Source organism: Oncorhynchus keta, chromosome 23 (genome assembly GCF_023373465.1).
Source record: "Oncorhynchus keta strain PuntledgeMale-10-30-2019 chromosome 23, Oket_V2, whole genome shotgun sequence".
In the NCBI taxonomy this organism is placed as follows: Eukaryota; Metazoa; Chordata; class Actinopteri; order Salmoniformes; family Salmonidae; genus Oncorhynchus; species Oncorhynchus keta.
Genome location: NC_068443.1, coordinates 1,568,380 through 1,591,251, shown reverse-complemented (window position 1 = coordinate 1,591,251; position 22,872 = coordinate 1,568,380). Strand labels below are relative to the sequence as shown.

Here is a 22,872-nt window from a genome sequence, read left to right as displayed (position 1 = left end):
TACACTAGATATACACACTCTTACACTAGATATACACACTCTTACACTAGATATACACACTCTTACACTAGATATATACACTCTTACACTAGATATATACACTCTTACACTACATATATACACTAGATATACACACTAGATATATACACTCTTACACTAGATATACACACTAGATATATACTCTTACACTAGATATACACACTAGATATATACACTAGATATATACTCTTACACTAGATATACACACTAGATATATACTCTTACACTAGATATACACTAGATATATACTCTTACACTACATATATATACACTCACACTACATATATATACACTCTTACACTAGATATATACACTCACACTAGATATATACACTCACACTAGATATATACACTCACACTAGATATATACACTCACACTAGATATATACACTCACACTAGATATATACACTCACACTAGATATATACACTCTTACACTAGATATATACACTCTTACACTAGATATATACACTCTTACACTAGATATATACACTCTTACACTAGATATATACACTCTTACACTAGATATATACACTCTTACACTAGATATATACACTCTTACACTAGATATATACACTCTTACACTAGATATATACACTCTTACACTAGATATATACACTCTTAAACTAGATATATACACTCTTACACTAGATATATACACTCTTAAACTAGATATATACACTCTTACACTAGATATATACACTCTTACACTAGATATATACACTCTTACACTAGATATACACACTCTTACACTAGATATACACTCTTACACTAGATATACACACTTACACTAGATATACACTAGATATATACACTCTTACACTAGATATACACTAGATATATACACTCTTACACTAGATATATACTCTTACACTATATATATACACTCTTACACTAGATATACACTCTTACACTAGATATACACTGGATATATACTCTTACACTAGATATACACTAGATATATACTCTTACACTAGATATACACTCTTACACTAGATATACACTAGATATATAGTCTTACACTAGATATATACTCTTACACTAGATATACACTAGATATATACTCTTATACTAGATATATACTCTACACAAGATATATACTAGATATACACTATTACACTAGATATACACTAGATATACACTAGATATATACACTAGATATATACTCTGATACAAGATATATACTCTTACACTAGATATATATACTAGATCTATACTATTACACTAGATATATACTAGATATATACTATTACACTAGATATACACTAGATATATAATCTTATACTAGATGTATACTATTACACTAGATATATACTATTACACTAGATATATACTCTTATACTAGATATATACTCTTACACTAGATATATACTATTATATACTCTTACACTAGATATATACTAGATATACACTAGATATATACTCTTACACTAGATATATACTAGATATATATACTAGATATATACTATTATATACTCTTACACTAGATATATACTATTATATACTCTTACACTAGATATATACTATTATACTAGATATACACTAGATATATACTATTATACTAGATATACACTTGATATATACTATTATACTAGATATATATATACACTATTATACTAGATATATACTATTATACTAGATATATACTATTATACTATATATACACTAGATATATACTATTATACTAGATATATACTATTATACTAGATGTATACTATTATACTAGATATATATACTAGATATATACTATTATACTAGATGTATACTATTATACTAGATATACACTAGATATATATACTATTATACTAGATATATACTAGATATACACTAGATACATATACTATTATACTAGATATACACTAGATATATATACTATTATACTAGATATATATTATTTATGAAGGTACAGCACATGATTGATTGTATTATAGTATCATGCATCTGCATGGATGCCCAGCCCACATGGGCTTATAAGACACTGTTTGTTGTGTTCAAATAAAATACAAAAGTACATTAAATGTTTTTTAGTTAAATATACCCCATCACTATTTCTCTCTCTCACACACACACACAGTTGTGAAATAGCCATGTGAGACGTGGGATGTTGGTACCTGTGTCTGATTCCCTCTCCTTGTTGCGAGGGGGGCTCACGGTGAAGGACAGTTTGCGTTTCATGATAGACTTGGGTGGTTTCCCTTCCTTCCCCCCCAGAAACTCACTGCGGTCAAGCTTCGGAGTCTTGGTGAAGAGGGAAATCTTATCTTTGCTCTGGAAAAGAAAGGGGGGGGTGAATTACAACAGGGGTTACATTAAAACGCAGAATTCAGTGTCCCCCCCCCATGCAGAAAAATGGTATAATTATTTTTTTAAACGCTGAATGAATATATCTTACTGCGTTTTGTAAACTGAGATCTAAAAGTGTTAGATTGTAAATTTCTGCTCGGCTTCAGACAAAATGTGCTTCAGTTACACATCTCCACTGGGATGAGAAATCTTTGCTGTCGTCTTCAGGACACACGAACGGCACTCTTCCTCTCCGACGGCAGAGAGGAAGAGGCAACGGTTGCTTTTCTCCAGTAGATGTAGATTTAACGACAAGCAAAACACGAGGAAAATGTAGCTGGCCATGCATCGTTCATGCAGAAACATTTGACTTGCACTTTTCATTGTAAGCTAATTTACTTTACTCGGGGCGGCAGGGTATCCTAGTGGTTAGAGGGGAGGGGCGGCAGGGTATCCTAGTGGTTAGAGGGGAGGGGCGGCAGGGTATCCTAGTGGTTTAGAGCGTTGGACTAGTCACCGGAAGGTTGTAAGATCGTATCCTCCGAGCTGACAAGGTAAAAAAAAAAAAATCTGTCGTGTTGCTCCCTGTTCCTAGACCAGTTAACCCCCTGTTCCTAGACCAATTAACCCCCTGTTCCTAGACCAGTTAACCCCCTGTTCCTAGACCAGTTAACCCACTGTTCCTAGACCAGTTAACCCACTGTTCCTAGACCAGTTAACCCCCTGTTCCTAGACCAGTTAACCCCCTGTTCCTAGACCAGTTAACCCCCTGTTCCTAGACCAGTTAACCCCCTGTTCCTAGACCAGTTAACCCCTGTTCCTAGACCAGTTAACCCCCTGTTCCTAGACCAGTTAACCCCCTGTTCCTAGACCAGTTAACCCCTGTTCCTAGACCAGTTAACCCCCTGTTCCTAGACCAGTTAACCCCCTGTTCCTAGACCAGTTAACCCCCTGTTCCTAGACCAGTTAACCCCTGTTCCAAGACCAGTTAACCCCCTGTTCCTAGACCAGTTAACCCCCTGTTCCTAGACCAGTTAACCCACTGTTCCTAGACCAGTTAACCCACTGTTCCTAGACCAGTTAACCCACTGTTCCTAGACCAGTTAACCCACTGTTCCTAGACCAGTTAACCCACTGTTCCTAGACCAGTTAACCCACTGTTCCTAGACCAGTTAACCCACTGTTCCTAGACCAGTTAACCCACTGTTCCTAGACCAGTTAACCCCCTGTTCCTAGACCAGTTAACCCACTGTTCCAAGGCCCGTCATTGAAAATACGAATTTGTTCTTGACTGACTTGCCTGGTTAAATATAGATGAAATAAAAAATAAAACTTGTGTGGCTACTAGCCAAATAGCGTTGCACTTCTGTTTCAATCTGATGAAAACTAAGATATTTTCTGCTGAATGTTTTTGCATTAAAATTTGTGTGACGAAAAACTAGTTGCCCGTCCCATATAAGAAACATTAAAGCAAACAAAAATACGTATGATATAAAAACTCGGGTGAAATAGTTTAAAATACGTATGATATAAAAACTCGGGTGAAATAGTTTTAAAAATGATTGATGGTGTTTGTTTTGAGAAATGCTGATTTCTGCAGTACAATTTAATTTCAGTGGCTTAGTTAACAGAGTAGTTCCCGTTGTCGTCTGGAGTTGGATGCATTTATCATTTATTCCACTGATATCTTCATATCAGAGTATGTGGGCAGAGTTGAAGGGGGTCGGAAATCTCGCTTATCGCTCAGGGATAAATAAAAACCGCCGTTCCAAATGAGCTCCATTCATAAAAAATGTAAATATAAATATTTTTTTAAATCACCATTTAACCAACACCAATCTATTTACGTGACAACCTGGACCTACCATTTGGTTTTGAAATATTGAAACCAAACCGTAAGATGTGAAAGTATTTTAATTAACATGCCAGCAGGCCACTCTTGCCAGGCTGGGCAGGGACGTAGTTTATTTTTCTACGGGTAAGCCTGAAAAAGGTTTTTAGGCAAAATGACCCTATCAGAAACAGAAACCTCCTTGAAAATGAAATTGTTAATATATAAAAAAGGGTCCAAATCAAAGTATAGCCTGTGTGTCCTTATGGGGATGTGATACTATACTATTTCTGATCGTCTTAACTCAACGTGACTTCGAGAAGCTCCACAGTGATGGTTTCTTCGCCTCAAACAGCATAAAGTCTGTTTTTAAATCCATTGAGAATGACAATAGAACCTCAACGTGGCCTGTTTGGGCAATCCCTTCCCAGAACCACTCAGCATGGAAAGAGGGGGAAAAAAATGTCATGCTCCGATCCGGAGGAAACGTCATCATTTTTATTTTATTTTAAATAGGCCTACCTGATTACTAAGTATCCCTTCGCGAAAAATATCCTACAGCTGCGCTGGAAACTGAGGGCCCAGAATATTTTATACAATATTGCAAGTATTGCTAGCATGAGTTTTGGGCCAGACCAAGTTGATACAGACAGGCCATGAGAAGCCAGAGTGACTAAAAGGATAATTATTTTTTACAATCCGGATATTTTCTACCTGCAGGCTGCAATGTTTTAATTAGTTGGCTTCATGGAGCCTATTTTTTACATATTGCCAATGGAAGTGATCATCTTTTAGCGTTGTATCATTATTATTTAATGTTGATTAACCACATTATTATTTAGATGTTGATTAACCACATCATTATTATTTAGATGTTGATTAACCACATTATTATTTAGATGTTGATTAACCACATTATTATTTAGATGTTGATTAACCACATTATTATTTAGATGTTGATTAACCACATTATTATTTAGATGTTGATTAACCACATTATTATTTAGATGTTGATTAACCACATCATTATTATTTAGATGTTGATTACTGGTGTAGCCTATTACTGGTGTAGCCTATTACTGGTGTAGCCTATTACTGGTGTAGCCTATTACTGGTGTAGCCTATTACTGGTGTAGCCTATTACTGGTGTAGCCTATTACTGGTGTAGCCTATTACTGGTGTAGCCTATTACTGGTGTAGCCTATTACTGGTGCAGCCTATTACTGGTGCAGCCTATTACTGGTGCAGCCTATTACTGGTGCAGCCTATTACTGCCGTAGCCTATTACTGGCGTAGCCTATTACTGGTGCAGCCTATTACTGGTGCAGCCTATTACTGGTGCAGCCTATTACTGGAGCAGCCTATTACTGGTGCAGCCTATTACTGGTGCAGCCTATTACTGGTGCAGCCTATTACTGGCGTAGCCTATTACTGGCGTAGCCTATTACTGGTGCAGCCTATTACTGGTGCAGCCTATTACTGGTGCAGCCTATTACTGGTGCAGCCTATTACTGGTGCAGCCTATTACTGGTGCAGCCTATTACTGGTGTAGCCTATTACTGGTGTAGCCTATTACTGGTGTAGCCTATTACTGGTGTAGCCTATTACTGGTGTAGCCTATTACTGGTGTAGCCTATTACTGGTGTAGCCTATTACCGCCGTAGCCTATTACTGGCAAGTTCAGGAGCAAAGTGCTAGAATCTTATTTTCTTCTCGTTAGGCTATATTGATCTCTGGCTCCATCTTTAATAATTTGTGTGTCTTCATCTGTAATATCAATGCTTAAAGCATCAGACAAGCTCAGTAACTAACATATAGTTGATTTATTAACACATGGGGTGTGTTGACTATATATGGAAGTTTTTTTATATATTGGTCTAAAGAACAGACTACTCTTGGTCTGCCATTTTTTTTTTTGTTGTTGTCAGAGACCGATCACATGCTCTGCTTAACATCTTGTAGATCTGACCATGGACTACTTGCTAACCCAGAAACTTTATATTGTATATATAGTATTGTTCCCAGGGGGCTAGGACATACGTGCCCGAAAGAGATCAAGAGAAGCTAGACTAGATGGTGCCGGGCGGGTGTAGAATATATGCTGTGTGTATAAGCGTACCTTCTTCCCAGTCGGTTTGTCCACCATGGATCCATCTCTGTCGGCCCCGGGTTTCGCCATGGTGCAGTGTTGCTGGTGGTGCGGATGGACTCCCTCCCCTCCCACCCACCGTGTGACTAGCTACGGCAGCTACGGCCCAGCACGCTCATCATGCTCCTACAACAGAAGACATGTTATGAAGAGAACATTAACACTACATATGTTATGTGAGGTTAGCTACGGGTTAATCAGGCTCCTATAAATACACAGGAAGAGAACATCGACAATTCTCAAATGATCTCAATTAGCCTATCAGAAGCTTCTAAAGCCATGACATCATTTTCTGGAATTTTCCAAGCTGTTTAAAGGCACAGTCAACTTAGTGTATGTAAACTTCTGACCCACTGGAATTGTGATACAGTGAATTATAAATGGAACAATCTGTCTGTAAACAATTGTTGGAAAAATTACTTGTGTCGTGCACAAAGTAGATGTCCTAACCGACTTGCCAAAACTATAGTTTGTTAACAAGAAATTTGTGGAGTGGTTGGAAAAATGAGTTTTAATGACTCCAACCTCAGTATGTAAACTTCCAACTTCATCTGTATATAGTGTTTGTCATGTTAGTTGTGCGATGAGCTATGACAGCTACGGCTCAGCGCGTTCATTATGCTCTTACAACAACACAGGAGGCCATGGTGAGAATTTCAAGTCATTCACTTAAGACATATCCCCCCCCCCCATACCGATATGATGACTCTTAAACTTAAGAGCCTACAATTGAGCCAAACACGTCGCCTCCAAAATGAAACATTTCAATTGTATTTTATTCAAACTTCCTGGGGTCTGACAATTACAAAACCATGAAAAATAACTGCGAGAGATCAGAGGGTAATGTATTCTGTAAAAGCGGGTAAAAAATTATTATTTTTTTAAACAGAAAGCTCATTGGCCGATACCACTTTGTATGCATTGCTACACGTTTCACGTGGAAATTTCCACAACTGTTGAAAGTGGCATTACTGTGACATGTAGAGAAATACAGTGCAACATCTATGGGGGGGAAAACGGTGTGATTCATTAGGTTAGGGGCTCTCTCACTCTCACAGGGAAATCTCCCTCACACACACACACACCCACCAACCTCAGTCTATGGTCATGTGTTGTCCTACGGATCATACATTGACTGACGTTTCAGCTTCAAAACAGCTGGGTGGGAAAAAAAATATACTACATTTTTTGGTTATAAAAAAATATATACATTTCACAGCAGTTCAGATGGTACAATGACGAGCTACACTATACTTGCTTGTTTTGTCCTATAAACTGAAACGATTAGAATTATAGCTTCTTTAAATTTTAAATTTCAAATGGGATAGGAACGTCCCAAGGATCCCGGATAATTTTTTTTAATTTTTTTTTTTACAACAACTGATATCTCAAAGTGCTGTACAGAAACACAGCCTAAAACCCAAAACATCAAGCAATGCAGATGTAGAAGCACAGTGGCTAGGAAAAACTCCCTAGAAAGGCAGGAACCTAGGAAGAAACCTAAAAGCAGGAGTGTATTTGTGGTGTTGCACCGACCAGACCATGTGGTACTGCATGTGCTGCGGAGGTCTCTCTTACAAGAGAGATGAGTGTGTGGGTGAGGGCTACGTTACGGAGTGTGTGTGTGTGTGTGTGTATATATATATATATAGAAGGGAGGAAGTGGACTAGTTATGTTACAGAGCAGTACAGCTCACCTAGAAATGTATTGTATCGTGTACAGTACAGGACTGATATGAAGTCAGTGACTCTTACAGACTTCCCAGACTTCTATATTATATATTATGGCTCCCAGACTTCTATATTATGGCTCCCAGACTTCTATATTATGGCTCCCAGACTTCTATATTATGGCTCCCAGACTTCTATATTATGGCTCCCAGACTTCTATATTATGGATCCCAGACTTCTATATTATGGATCCCAGACTTCTATATTATGGATCCCAGACTTCTATATTATGGATCCCAGACTTCTTCTATATTATGGATCCCAGACTTCTTCTATATTATGGATCCCAGACTTCTTCTATATTATGGATCCCAGACTTCTTCTATATTATGGATCCCAGACTTCTTCTATATTATGGATCCCAGACTTCTATATTATGGATCCCAGACTTCTATATTATGGCTGTACTGTCTATTATCCCCAATAGCTGCAGCTACTCCTCCAGGGGTAAAGGCAGTTATATTCAACGTTAAAAACATTTTAAAACACACCAGATTTTACAACACATTAAGTCTCTCAGGCCACTACTCTACAACACTAAATCCATTTGTACGTGTGTGTTTAGTGTGTATGTTAACGTGTGTGTGTGTGTGTCTTCACAGTCCCCACTGTTCCATAAGGTGTATTTTTCATCTGCTTTATATTATCTGATTCTACTGCTTGTATTAGTTACTTGATGTGGAATAGAGTTCCTATGTAGTCATGGCTCTATGTAGTACTGTGGAATAGAGTTCCATGTAGTCATGTCTCTATGTAGTACTGTGGAATAGAGTTCCATGTAGTCATGGCTCTATGTAGTACTGTGGAATAGAGTTCCATGTAGTCACGGCTCTATGTAGTACTGTGGAATAGAGTTCCATGTTGTCACGGCTCTATGTAGTACTGTGGAATAGAGTTCCATGTTGTCACGGCTCTATGTAGTACTGTGGAATAGAGTTCCATGTTGTCATGGCTCTATGTAGTACTGTGGAATAGAGTTCCATGTAGTCATGGCTCTATGTAGTACTGTGGAATAGAGTACCATGTAGTCACGGCTCTATGTAGTACTGTGGAATAGAGTACCATGTAGTCACGGCTCTATGTAGTACTGTGGAATAGAGTTCCATGTAGTCACGGCTCTATGTAGTACTGTGGAATAGAGTTCCATGTAGTCATGTCTCTATGTAGTACTGTGGAATAGAGTTCCATGTAGTCATGGCTCTATGTAGTACTGTGGAATAGAGTTCCATGTAGTCACGGCTCTATGTAGTACTGTGGAATAGAGTACCATGTAGTCACGGCTCTATGTAGTACTGTGGAATAGAGTTCCATGTAGTCACGGCTCTATGTAGTACTGTGGAATAGAGTTCCATGTAGTCATGGCTCTATGTAGTACTGTGGAATAGAGTACCATGTAGTCATGGCTCTATGTAGTACTGTGGAATAGAGTTCCATGTTGTCACGGCTCTATGTAGTACTGTGGAATAGAGTTCCATGTAGTCATGTCTCTATGTAGTACTGTGGAATAGAGTACCATGTAGTCATGGCTCTATGTAGTACTGTGGAATAGAGTTCCATGTTGTCATGGCTCTATGTAGTACTGTGCACCTCCCATAGTTTGTTCTTGACTTGGGGAATGTGAAGAGACCTCTTGTGATACGTCTTGTTGGGTATGCATGGGTGTCTGAGCTAGTAGCTTGAAAAACAGACACCTCGGTGCATTCAGCAGGTCGATACCTCTCACAGATACATAGTAGTGATGAAGTCAAATTTCTCCTCTACTTTGAGCTCCTCGCTGTTGTACATTAACGGGCTAGTCGTTCTTCCCCATGAATTTTCCTAAGTCCCTCGTTGTGGCACCTGACGACACGACAGGACAGCAGTCCAAGTGTTGGCTTGGTCGGTATCAAACCCTTACTGGTCTTCTGTAATCTGAAGGTTAGCAATGTACATGTAAAATAATTACATGTAAAATCCCATAGAGAATGCTAACGAGAGCATAGAGAATATCTTATACGGTCTCTGAAACTATTTTCAGGACAGACAAGGTCGTAAAGTTAAACAACTAAAAAAGGTTTGACAGCAAGGCTCTTGATCCAGGAGGGGATTCTCGGCTGTTTGTATTTATTATGGATCCTCATTAGTTCCTGTCAAGGCAGCAGCTACTCTTACTGGGGTTTATTATGGATTCCCATTAGTTCCTGTCAAGACAGCAGCTACTCTTCCTGGGGTTTATTATGGATCCCCATTAGTTCCTGCCAAGACAGCAGCTACTATTCCTGAGGTTTATTATGGATCCCCATTAGTTCCTGCCAAGGCAGCAGCTACTCTTCCTGAGGTTTATTATGGATCCCCATTAGTTCCTGCCAAGACAGCAGCTACTATTCCTGAGGTTTATTATGGATCCCCATTAGTTCCTGTTGCCAAGGCAGCAGCTACTCTTCCTGGGGTTTATTATGGATCCCCATTAGTTCCTGTTGCCAAGGCAGCAGCTCCTCTTCCTGGGGTTTATTATGGATCCCCATTAGTTCCTGCCAAGGCAGCAGCTCCTCTTCCTGGGGTTTATTATGGATCCCCATTAGTTCCTGTTGCCAAGGCAGCAGCTACTCTTCCTGGGGTTTATTATGGATCCCCATTAGTTCCTGCCAAGGCAGCAGCTACTCTTCCTGGGGTTTATTATGGATCCCCATTAGTTCCTGTTGCCAAGGCAGCAGCTCCTCTTCCTGGGGTTTATTATGGATCCCCATTAGTTCCTGCCAAGGCAGCAGCTCCTCTTCCTGGGGTTTATTATGGATCCCCATTAGTTCCTGTTGCCAAGTGGTGGACAGAGCTAACTCTTCCTGGGGTTTATTATGGATCCCCATTAGTTCCTAGAAGCCAAGGTGGCAGCTACTCTTCTGGGGATTATGGATCCCCATTAGTTCCTGTTGCCAAGGCAGCAGCTCCTCTTCCTGGGGTTTATTATGGATCCCCATTAGTTCCTGCCAAGGCAGCAGCTACTCTTCCTGGGGTTTATTATGGATCCCCATTAGTTCCTAATTTAGGAAGGCAGCAAGAGCTCCTCTTCCTGGGGGTTTATTATGGATCCCCATTAGTTGGTGGACAAGATGCAGCAGCTCCTCTTCCTGGGGTTTATTATGGATCCCCATTAAGTTCCTGTTGCCAAGGCAGCAGCTACTCTTCCTGGGGTTTATTATGGATCCCCATTAGTTCCTGCCAAGGCAGAGCTAACTCTTCCTGGGGTTTATTATGGATCCCCATTAGTTCCTAATTGCCAGGGAGGCAGCAGCTCCTCTTCCTGGGGTTTATTATGGATCCCCATTAGTTCCTGATCCAAGGCAGCAGCTAACTCTTCAGGGGGATTTATTATGGATCCCCATTAATAGAAGATCCCCAGTTCGTGATAGAAGCCAAGTGGTGGACAGCAGCTAACTCTTCCTGGGGCTTTATTATGGATCCCCAGTAGTTGGACAAGCAGAAGCTACTCTTCCTGGGGTTTATTATGGATCCCCATTAGTTCCTGTTGCCAAGGCAGCAGCTACTCTTCCTGGGGGGTTATTATGGATCCCCATTAGTTCCTGTGGACAAGGCAGCAGCTACTCTTCCTGGGGTTTATTATGGATCCCCATTAGTTCCTGTTGCCAAGGCAGCAGCTACTCTTCCTGGGGTTTATTATGGATCCCCATTAGTTCCTGTTGCCAAGGCAGCAGCTACTCTTCCTGGGGTTTATTATGGATCCCCATTAGTTCCTGTTGCCAAGGCAGCAGCTACTCTTCCTGGGGTTTATTATGGATCCCCATTAGTTCCTCCCAAGGCAGCAGCTACTCTTCCTGGGTTTTATTATGGATCCCCATTAGTTCCTGCCAAGGCAGGAGCTACTCTTCCTGGGGTCCAGCAACATTAAGGCAGTTATAGTGCATTCGGAAAGTATTCAGACACAATCACTTTTGCCACATTTTGTTACGTTACAGCCTTATTACAAAATTGATTCAATTAAATGTTTCTCATTAATCTATACAAAACACCATCATGATAAAGCTAAAATAGGTTTAGACATTTTTGCAAATGTATACAAAACAATACCTTACATTCAGACCCTTCCATGCCACCCATTCTGAAACTAACAGCAGTTCTTTGTTAAGTTTGCAGTAATTTCAATCGCTGTAGTAGCCAACAAAACAACTCCAAAAACAATTTGCTATTCTTGATTGTTTTAAATCTAGACATGGTGTCTTTACCAAGATGAGAAACAATCAGAAACCTCTGCATTCCAAGACCATTGGAGTGGACAGGTATTCATTGATGCAGAGAGAAGAACACGATCAGGGTTGAGGGATATCATCGAGATAATACCGACACGATGCTGGCTGACAAGTGGGGGACACGATGCTGGCTGACAAGTGGGGGACACGATGCTGGCTGACAAGTGGGGGACAAGATGCTGACAATAATATCAGGGATAAAAGATCCACAGTGGTGGACAAGATGCTGACAATAATATTAGGGATAGAAGATCCACAGTGGTGGACAAGATGCTGACAAATGAGGGATAAGACGCTAACAAAGGAGGGACAAGATGCTGACTATTAGATGACTACTCATGCAGTTTGGGCCGGGACATTGTTATAATATTGTCCTTCCTTCCTCCAGGTGATTCTATTGTTCGGGTCACCACCTGTTGAGTGTTATGGTTGTTGTTGCATGGCTTCTTATCCAGAGGACCAGTGTGGTGTTATGGTCGTTGTTGCATGGCGTCTTATCCACAGAGGACCGGCATGGGTGCAGGGTCGTGTTCTTACCAAGCAACAACAAACCTGATTCAACTAATCATGCCCTTCTAAGTACATGGTTATCTAAGTACATGGTTATCTAGTCAACACCGCATGGCAAGCAGTCGTTAACACAGCTCTCTCTCACACACCTCAGAGAGAGGAGAGGGACAGAACGAGAGAGGGGGACAGAACGAGAGAGGGGGACAGAACGAGAGAGGGACAGAACGAGAGAGGGACAGATGCTGACAAATGAGGGACAGAACAAAGGAGGGACAGATGCTGAGATTGGGGACAGAACAGTTTGGGAGGACAGTCATGGAGAGGGACAGAACCTGAGAGAGGGACAGAGTCGAGGGGACAGAGGACCAGAGTGGTGATGGGGACAGATCCACAGAGGAGATGGGTGCAGGGGGACAGAACCCGATTCAACTAAGAGGAGGGGGACAGAACGATGGAGAGGAGGGGGACACCTCAGAGAGAGGAGGGGGACAGAACGAGAGAGGAGGAGGGGACAGACGAGAGGAGAGGAGGAGGGAGGAGGAGGAGGGACAGAACGAGAGAGGAGGGGGACAGAACGAGAGAGGAGGGGGACAGAACGAGAGAGGAGGGGACAGAACGAGAGAGGAGGGGACAGAACGAGAGAGGAGGGGGACAGAACGAGAGAGGAGGGGGACAGAACGAGAGAGGAGGGGGACAGAACGAGAGAGGGGGACAGAACGAGAGAGGAGGGGGACAGAACGAGAGAGGAGGGGGACAGAACGAGAGAGGAGGGGGACAGAACGAGAGAGGAGGGGGACAGAACGAGAGAGGGGGGGGGCAGAACGAGAGAGGGGGTGGGGACAGAACGAGAGGGGTGGGGGCAGAACGAGAGAGGGGGGGCAGAACGAGAGGGGGGTGGGGGCAGAACGAGAGAGGGGAGAGGGGGCAGAACGAGAGAGGGGGTGGGGGCAGAACGAGAGAGGGGTGGGGGCAGAACGAGAGAGGGGGTGGGGGCAGAACGAGAGAGGGGGTGGGGGCAGAACGAGAGAGGGGGTGGGGGCAGAACGAGAGAGGTGGTGGGGGCAGAACGAGAGAGGGGGGGGGGGCAGAACGAGAGAGGGGGTGGGGGCAGAACGAGAGAGGGGGTGGGGGCAGAACGAGAGAGGGGGTGGGGGCAGAACGAGAGAGAGGGGGTGGGGGCAGAACGAGAGAGGGGTGGGGGCAGAACGAGAGAGGGGTGGGGGCAGAACGAGGGAGGGGGTGGGGCAGAACGAGGGAGGGGGTGGGGGCAGAACGAGGGATGGGGTGGGGGCAGAACGAGAGATGGGGTGGGGGCAGAACGAGCGAGGAGGGGATAGAAACATACTTTTTTTTTTGCTTGTTAAAACAAGAACAATGCTGCTCTTACCCATAATCTGATGTTGGCAAGACGAACACGTTGCTGTGTTATCTCCCCACACACACGAGCTGAAGCCAACTGCAGCGCAGATACTTCCTATCACAACACATTCGGTTTCACAACCCGATTCACACAACCGCTGCACTTCGCCAAATACACTCCGCTGAAGGGTTGGGTGACGTCTGGAATGACATTGTCCCACCACCCTTATCCAAAACGTTGCTGATATAGGACAGTATTTTTCTTACCCTTTTTTTGTTGTTGCACTAATTTCGGTTATTTTCATACTTGTTTTAGTTTTGGCAACAGTTTGATATGATATAAACTAATAGGCCTTTTGCCTAAGTCAACATCCATTATTTTTTAAAGTCTCATAAAGAATGTTATAAATTAGTGATGCACCAATATGACATTTTTGGCTGATACAGATATTACATTTGTTTTTTGAGGCCTTTTAAAGCATTCTAGTACAGTTACATAGTTAACACACACACATGGACGCAGTGGTCTAAGGCACTGCATCTCAATGCAAGAGGCGTCACTACAGTCCCTGGTTCAAATCCAGGCTGTATCGCATCCGGCCCCGGTGATTGGGAGTCCCATAGGGCGGCGCACAATTGGCCCAGCGCTGTCCGGGCAGCCATTGTAAATTAGAATTTGTTCTTAACTGACTTCCTTGACCAATCAGAAGCTGAATATGACTCCACGTCACATAATAATTTAACACGTTCATACATTTTTCACCTAGTTATTACACAAATTACTCGTACTTCATATATCACAACGATTCATTGATACGTATGCTATGATGCTGGTAAAGTTGTCTCACGCACCTACAGTGCTGGTCATAAAATAGCTAGCTAGCTGAGGGATGCAAACAATGTTCTTCCTTAGAAACATAACAAAACGACAATCTGTTTCAGTCGCTATAGTAGCTAACTATCTCACTAGCTGTCATCATCTAAAATAACCCTGATTTATAGGACAGTTCTTATATGATTCATGGTGGTCGGTCGGTCCCCATCTATGTGAAGCTAGCCACAATAAGGATTAGCCACAATCGTGGACTTTGCGGTTAGCCTTCAAAATAAAAGTATGTCATTGACAGATATGCAAATCAATTCAAATAGTAGAATTATGCCATAATTTAATAGATCACGCTAAACGAGGTTGGAATGTTGTTATATAAAAATCAATAAACAACAATTATTTGTTAATATGACAAATCTGTAGAAATCTCACTGGATGTATTAGACTTTAGAATTGCATTGGGGGCACCTTATTTCACTGTACAGCCTTAACCTATGGATTGTGGATCAACGACATGGGGTTTCAGTCTACTCAATGACACCCAGAGAACATTAGTGTCGTAGCGCTTATTGCGGGACTCTGAAACAACTGAATTGAGCCACATTTATTGTTATCCTAGGTTATTTTCATATTTATTTTGGTTTTGGCTACAGTTCGATAGGTAAAAGGCCTATTAGTTTATAGCATAAGCCCCCCATTCTCATGGACGGGGCTGTAGTGGAGCAGGTTGAGAGCTTCATGTTCCTTGGTGTCCACAACAACAAAACTTGAATGGTCCAAACACACCAAGGCAGTCGTGAAGAGGGTACGACAAAACCTATTCCCCCTCAGGAGACTGAAAAGATTTGGCATGGTTCCTCAGATCCTCAAAAGGTTCTACAGCTGCACCATCGAGAGCATCCTGACCAGTTGCCTGGTATGACAACTGCTCGGCCTCCGACCGCAGGGCACAACAGAGGGTAGTGCGTACGGCCCAGTACATCACTGGGGCCAAGCTTCCTGCCATCCAGGACCTCTATACCACACAGTGTCAGAGGAAGGCCATAAAAATTGTCAAAGACTCCAGCCACCCTAGTCATTGACTAGGGTCCTGAGAACCTCAAAACGTTCTACAGCTGCAACAGAAAGCTGGTTGCATCACTGCCTGGCACGGCAACTGCCCGGCCTCCGACGGCAAGGCACAACAGAGGGTAGTGCGAACGGCCCAGTCCTTCACTGGGGCCAAGCTACCTGCCATCCAGGACCTCTATACCAGGCGGTGTCAGAGGAAGGCCCCTAAAAATTGACAGAGACCCCAGCCATAGACTGTTCTCTCTTCTACCGCATGGCAAGTGGTACCAGAGTGCCAAGTCTAGGATAAAAAGACTTCAACAGTTTTTACCCCCAAGCCAGAAGACTCCTGAACAGGAAATCAAATGGCTACCCAGACTATTTCTGTCTGCATTGTGACCCCCAACCCCTCTTTTATGCTGCTGTTACTCTCTGTTTATCATATATGCATAGTCACTATAAGTATACACTCATGTACATACTTCCTCAATTGGCCCGACCAACCAGTGCTCCCGTACATTGGCTAACCGGGCTATCTGCATTGTGTCCCACCCACCTCCCGCCGACCCCTCCTTTTACGCTACTGCTACCTACTCTCTGTTCATCATATATGCATAGTCACTTTAACCATATCTACATGTACATACCACCTCAATCAGCCTGACGAACCGGTGTCTGTATGTAGCCTCGCTACTGTTACTCTCTGTTTATCATATATGCATAGTCACTTTAACCATATCTACATGTACATACTACCTCAATCAGCCTGACGAACCAGTGTCTGTATGTAGCCTCGCTACTGTATATTCACTGTCTTTTTACTGTTGTTTTATTTCTCTACCTACCTATTGTTCACCTAATACCTTTTTCTGCACTATTGGTTAGAGCCTGTAAGTAAGCATTTCACTGTCAGGTCTACTACACCTGTTGTATTCAGCATTTCACTGTAAGGTCTACTACACCTGTTGTATTCAGCATTTCACTGTAAGGTCTACTACACCTGTTGTATTCAGCACTTCACTGTAAGGTCTACTACACCTGTTGTATTCAGCATTTCACTGTGAGGTCTACTACACCTGTTGTACTCAGCATTTCACTGTAAGGTCTACTACACCTGTTGTATTCAGCATTTCACTGTAAGGTCTACTACACCTGTTGTATTCAGCATTTCACTGTAAGGTCTACTACACCTGTTGTATTCAGCATTTCACTGTAAGGTCTACCTACACCTGTTGTACTCAGCATTTCACTGTCAGGTCTACTACACCTGTTGTATTCAGCATATCACTGTAAGGTCTACTACACCTGTTGTATTCAGCATTTCACTGTAAGGTCTACCTACACCTGTTGTACTCAGCATTTCACTGGCAGGTCTACTACACCTGTTGTATTCAGCATTTCACTGTGAGGTCTACTACACCTGTTGTATTCAGCATTTCACTGTCAGGTCTACTACACCTGTTGTATTCAGCATTTCACTGTGAGGTCTACTACACCTGTTGTATTCAGCATTTCACTGTAAGGTCTACTACACCTGTTGTATTCAGCATTTCACTGTCAGGTCTACTACACCTGTTGTATTCAGCATTTCACTGTCAGGTCTAGTACACCTGTTGTATTCAGCATTTCACTGTAAGGTCTACTACACCTGTTGTATTCAGCATTTTACTGTAAGGTCTACTACACCTGTTGTATTCAGCATTTCACTGTGAGGTCTACTACACCTGTTGTATTCAGCATTTCACTGTGAGGTCTACTACACCTGTTGTATTCAGCATTTCACTGTATAGTCTACTACACCTGTTGTATTCAGCATTTCACTGTCAGGTCTACTACACCTGTTGTATTCAGCATTTCACTGTAAGGTCTACCTACACCTGTTGTACTCAGCATTTCACTGTCAGGTCTATTACACCTGTTGTATTCAGCATTTCACTGTAAGGTCTACCTACACCTGTTGTACTCAGCATTTCACTGTCAGGTCTACTACACCTGTTGTATTCAGCATTTCACTGTAAGGTCTACTACACCTGTTGTATTCAGCATTTCACTGTAAGGTCTACTACACCTGTTGTATTCAGCATTTCACTGTCAGGTCTACTACACCTGTTGTATTCAGCATTTCACTGTCAGGTCTACTACACCTGTTGTATTCAGCATTTCACTGTGAGGTCTACTACACCTGTTGTATTCAGCATTTCACTGTCAGGTCTACTACACCTGTTGTATTCAGCATTTCACTGTGAGGTCTACTACACCTGTTGTATTCAGCATTTCACTGTCATGTCTACTACACCTGTTGTATTCAGCATTTCACTGTCAGGTCTACTACACCTGTTGTATTCAGCATTTCACTGTCAGGTCTACTACACCTGTTGTATTCAGCATTTCACTGTAAGGTCTACTACACCTGTTGTATTCAGCATTTCAATGCAAGGTCTACTACACCTGTTGTATTCAGCATTTCACTGTAAGGTCTACTACACCTGTTGTATTCAGCATTTCACTGTCAGGTCCACTACACCTGTTGTATTCAGCATTTCACTGTAAGGTCTACCTACACCTGTTGTATTCATCATTTCACTGTCAGGTCCACTACACCTGTTGTATTCAGCATTTCACTGCAAGGTCTACTACACCTGTTGTATTCAGCATTTCACTGTAAGGTCTACTACACCTGTTGTATTCAGCACGTGTGTATTGAACACTATTCCAGAGGAAAAACACAAACTGTGTGGGTGTTTTGAAGTCTGATAACTGAGGACTTTGGGAAAAAAAATATCTTGTGTATTGAGTAGACCGACATCCCATTTCATTGATCCTCAATCCTTAGGTAAAGCTGTACAGTGCAATATGAATGTCAATACACACAATAGGCTGACTGGGGAGGTGATTTCACACAGTCACAACGCTAATATTTGCGTAAACTCTTTCAGTTGTGTTCTGTGGGTGTCACCGACTAGACTGATACCCCATTTCCATTGCTTCACATTCCAACCTTATCTAGTCTAAATATGACATGTTTCCACCAATTGTAACCTTCTGCATCACTTTCAAAAGAGGGACTTTTATTTTGAAGGCAAACCGCCAATTCCAAAATTGTGCCTAATCCTTAGTGGCTAGCTTCACAACACACATTAAAAAAAAAAAAAAATATATATATATATATATATATTCTGCGAGATCTCATAAGGCCGAAATCCATCAAAAAAACGTCAAGATAATGGAATTCATTGGCCCTGACCAATCGACTGGTCGAGCCCTGCTACATGCTATTTTTCAGACGTTACACCGTATTGTTCAAACGTACAAACCTAAGCTAAGCTTAGCTACTAAGCTGCTAGTAGCGTCCTTGCTATTAGCTTCGCGACTGACATTTTCCCCATGAGCATACGGAGTCTGAGAGCACTGTGGATCGACCGGAGGATTTTGGTTCTCATACCGCTGCTGCCATGTCAGAACATGGTTTAAAACATGAAACACACTCTTAGCGCCATTCGGACAACTGACTGGAGAAACAAGCTCATCAACGTGATACTCAACAAAACTGCCAACACAAGACTGTAGGGTTAACACGTACAAAAAAAGTACTCGAGGCTGTGAACAAGTGATTCTCTGAGCCTCCTTACGGTGTCGCCACCGTGCTCTATGCTAGGTACAAGGACCGCTACTTCGATGCAAACAGCTGGACAAAATGGAAACGGACACTGAAGGAAGAGAAGCCACGGACAGACAGAGCTAAAACTTCACTGCTTGACATGTATGATGAAATCCTGGTTGAGAATGAAACGACTGAACAAATGAGCAATGAAACAGCACAGCAAGTAAGTGAAAGAAATAGGTGATAATGTTTTACTGGTAATGGGGACATACGTAAATGCCAACAAAATAACTTTTTGGTCAGTGTGGTGTGTGTGACCTTTATTTAACTAGGCAAGTCAGTTAAGAACAAATTCTTATTTACAATGACGGCCTACCCGGGGCCAAACCCTAACGAAGCTGGGCCCAATTGTACGCCGCCCTAAGGGACTCCCAATCACGGCCGGATGCGATACAGCCTGGAATCGAACCAGGGACTGTAGTGACTGAGATGCAGTGCCTTAGACCGCTGCGTCCGTGTGTGTTAACTATTTAACTGTACTTGAACGCTTCATATCGGATATCGGCCAAAAACACCATATCGGTGCATCACTATTCAATTTTATTTTATTTTTAAATTCTTATTTTCAATGGCTGCCTAGGAACAGTGGGTTAACTGCCTGTTCAGGGGCAGAACGACAGATTTGTACCTTGTCAGCTCGGGTATTCGAACTTGCAACCTTTCGGTTACTAGTCCAACGCTCAAACCACTAGGCTACCCTGCCACCCCCCCACTCTAACCACTAGGCTACCCTGCCGCCCCCCCACTCTAACCACTAGGCTACCCTGCCGCCCCCACTCTAACCACTAGGCTACCCTGCCGCCCCCACTCTAACCACTAGGCTACCCTGCCGCCCCTCCACTCTAACCACTAGGCTACCTGCCGGGAGGGGGATAACAGAGTGTCTGGGGGGGACAGAGTGTCTGGGGGGGACAGTGTGTCTGGGGGGGGACAGAGTGTCTGGGGGGGGTGAAACAGTGTGGGTGGGGGGTGAAACAGTGTGTCTGGGGGGACAGAGTGTCTGGGGGGACAGAGTGTCTGGGGGGGGCAGTGTGTCTGGGGGGGGGACAGAGTGTCTGGGGGGGGACAGAGTGTCTGGGGGGGAACAGTGTGTCTGGGGGAACAGTGTGTCTGGGGGGAACAGTGTGTCTGGGGGGGAACAGTGTGTCTGGGGGGAACAGAGTGTCTGGGGGGGAACAGAGTGTCTGGGGGAAACACCCATTAGACCTCATCTGACATTCTGCTCTGCCATTGACGCTCGTTGTACACCGTTCTCTTTCATTATGTTAATAATCTACCTACCTCGTACGTTTTGAAGCGTATCAGGCCTACGGCACATAGGGAACAGGCCGTTTTTGGTATGTCGCTGTGTTGCGCTGCCAGACTACAGGAGGAGCAGTCGTATTCAACAATATGCTAAACCATCGTTTGTGACGTCGCCATTGACGACGCCTGTCAAACACTGTCCACCCCAACCATACTCCTGTACCCGTGTGTGTGTGTGTGTGTGTGTGTGTGTGTGTGTGTGTGTGTGTGTGTGTGTGTGTGTGTGTGTGTGTGTGTGTGTGTGTGTGTGTGTGGTCAAAAAGTGGTCCACCTGAACTCCTGGGACATAAGGGGAGTGATGTTATTTGAGAATATTTTGTATTTGACCTGCTTTTTCTTACCCTACTTTCGATCTCGTCTCATTGCTACGAAAACATGACCCACCAAACTGCACTTAACACCAGCCCACTTAACCCGGAAGCCAGCCGCACCAATGTGTCGGAGGAAACACCGTTCACCTGACGACCGAGGTCAGCCTGCAGGCGCCTGGCCTGCTACAAAGAGTCACTAAATGAGCCAAGTAAAGCTCCACTTGCTAAAAATCCCCTTAACCCGGACGCCGCTGGGCCAATTCTGAGCCAACCCTATTGGACTCCCGATCATGGCCCGTTGTGATACAGACCCGGGATTGAAACCTGGTCTGTAGTGACGCCTCTAGCACTGCCTTAAGACAGCAGCGCCATTCGGGAGGCCAATTAGGTGAGAACTAAAAATCAAATTAAACAGTTCTATTCAAACTATGCGGACGGAGATCAACAAATTCCTCCGGTTCAGTTGTGCTTTGACCTGTGTCGTCTCTCAGAAGTGGAGTAAGACGAGAGTCTCCGTCGACTCGTTTTCAATCTCCAAGTTATGTTTGAAGCTAGCCCAGTAAGACACACAAATCGTCTGCAATCAAAATGTTACTTGGGTGTGTTGGTTCAAAAAAAATAACTGTTGTCGTTTGACAAATGTGCATAATAGCCTTCACGTAAGACTTAGAATATAGAGAATTAGACATACATGTCTAGTCAATGGTATAAAAAGAACCAGAAAAATAATAATAATAAAAATAAAAAAATAAGGCTAACTTGACATAAAAAATTTAAAAAACCGATAGTTTCATGGGATTTCCCTCAGAAGCAAAAACCACGTGTTCAAAAACCTTGTAGGCTGTTATGTCATCAGAGAGAAACGAGGGACTGAGACGGAGGCTCGAGTTTCTTTCCTGTGTGTAACACAACTAAATATCACAGGAAACGACTGCTTGGTGAGACCGCGTGAATGTATCACTGAGTTGCTTACAACTACTTCATCGTCATCATCACTTAAATGAATCAGCCCAAATGTCATGAATGTGGTCTCAAAAACAAGAGCTGGCTGAGAGTTTCATGTAGAAATATATAATGTAGAACAGATGATGATTCTTCTTCTTAGGAGAGAGGGACTTGGTCCAAGATCTACATTACTTAGAAACTTGGACAGACAGATTTTAGATTTCCACACACACACACAGTCATTTTGTCCACACACACACACACACACACACACACGTTTTGTCCACACACACACACAGTCATTTTGTCCACACACACACATACAGTCATTTTGTCCACACACAGTCATTTTGTCCACACACAGTCATTTTGTCCACACACAGTCATTTTGTCCACACACACACACACAGTCATTTTGTCCACACACACACACAGTCGTTTTGTCCACACACACATACACACAGTCATTTTGTCCACACACACATACACACAGTCATTTTGTCCACACACACATACACACAGTCATTTTGTCCACACACACATACACACAGTCATTTTGTCCACACACACACACAGTCATTTTGTCCACACACACACACAGTCATTTTGTCCACACACACACACAGTCAT

At 42.8% G+C, this 22,872-nt stretch overlaps 1 protein-coding gene across 4 annotated transcripts in view; it reads right to left on the bottom strand.

The window, feature by feature from the left end:
- The window catches only part of ankrd12 (ankyrin repeat domain 12), a 73,511-nt gene that overhangs the window by 33,202 nt on the left and 17,437 nt on the right, over positions 1–22,872 (bottom strand). For 3 of the 4 annotated variants that reach the window (XM_052475932.1, XM_052475931.1, XM_052475933.1), the window contains exons 2-3: positions 6,271–6,426; positions 2,149–2,305 (exon numbers count right to left, since the gene is read on the bottom strand). In XM_052475932.1, coding sequence (XP_052331892.1) covers positions 2,149–2,305; positions 6,271–6,330 — 217 coding nt within the window. In that variant the 5' untranslated portion in view covers positions 6,331–6,426. The remainder of the gene's footprint in view (positions 1–2,148; positions 2,306–6,270; positions 6,427–22,872) is intronic. The other variant, XM_052475934.1, reaches the window with a different exon arrangement.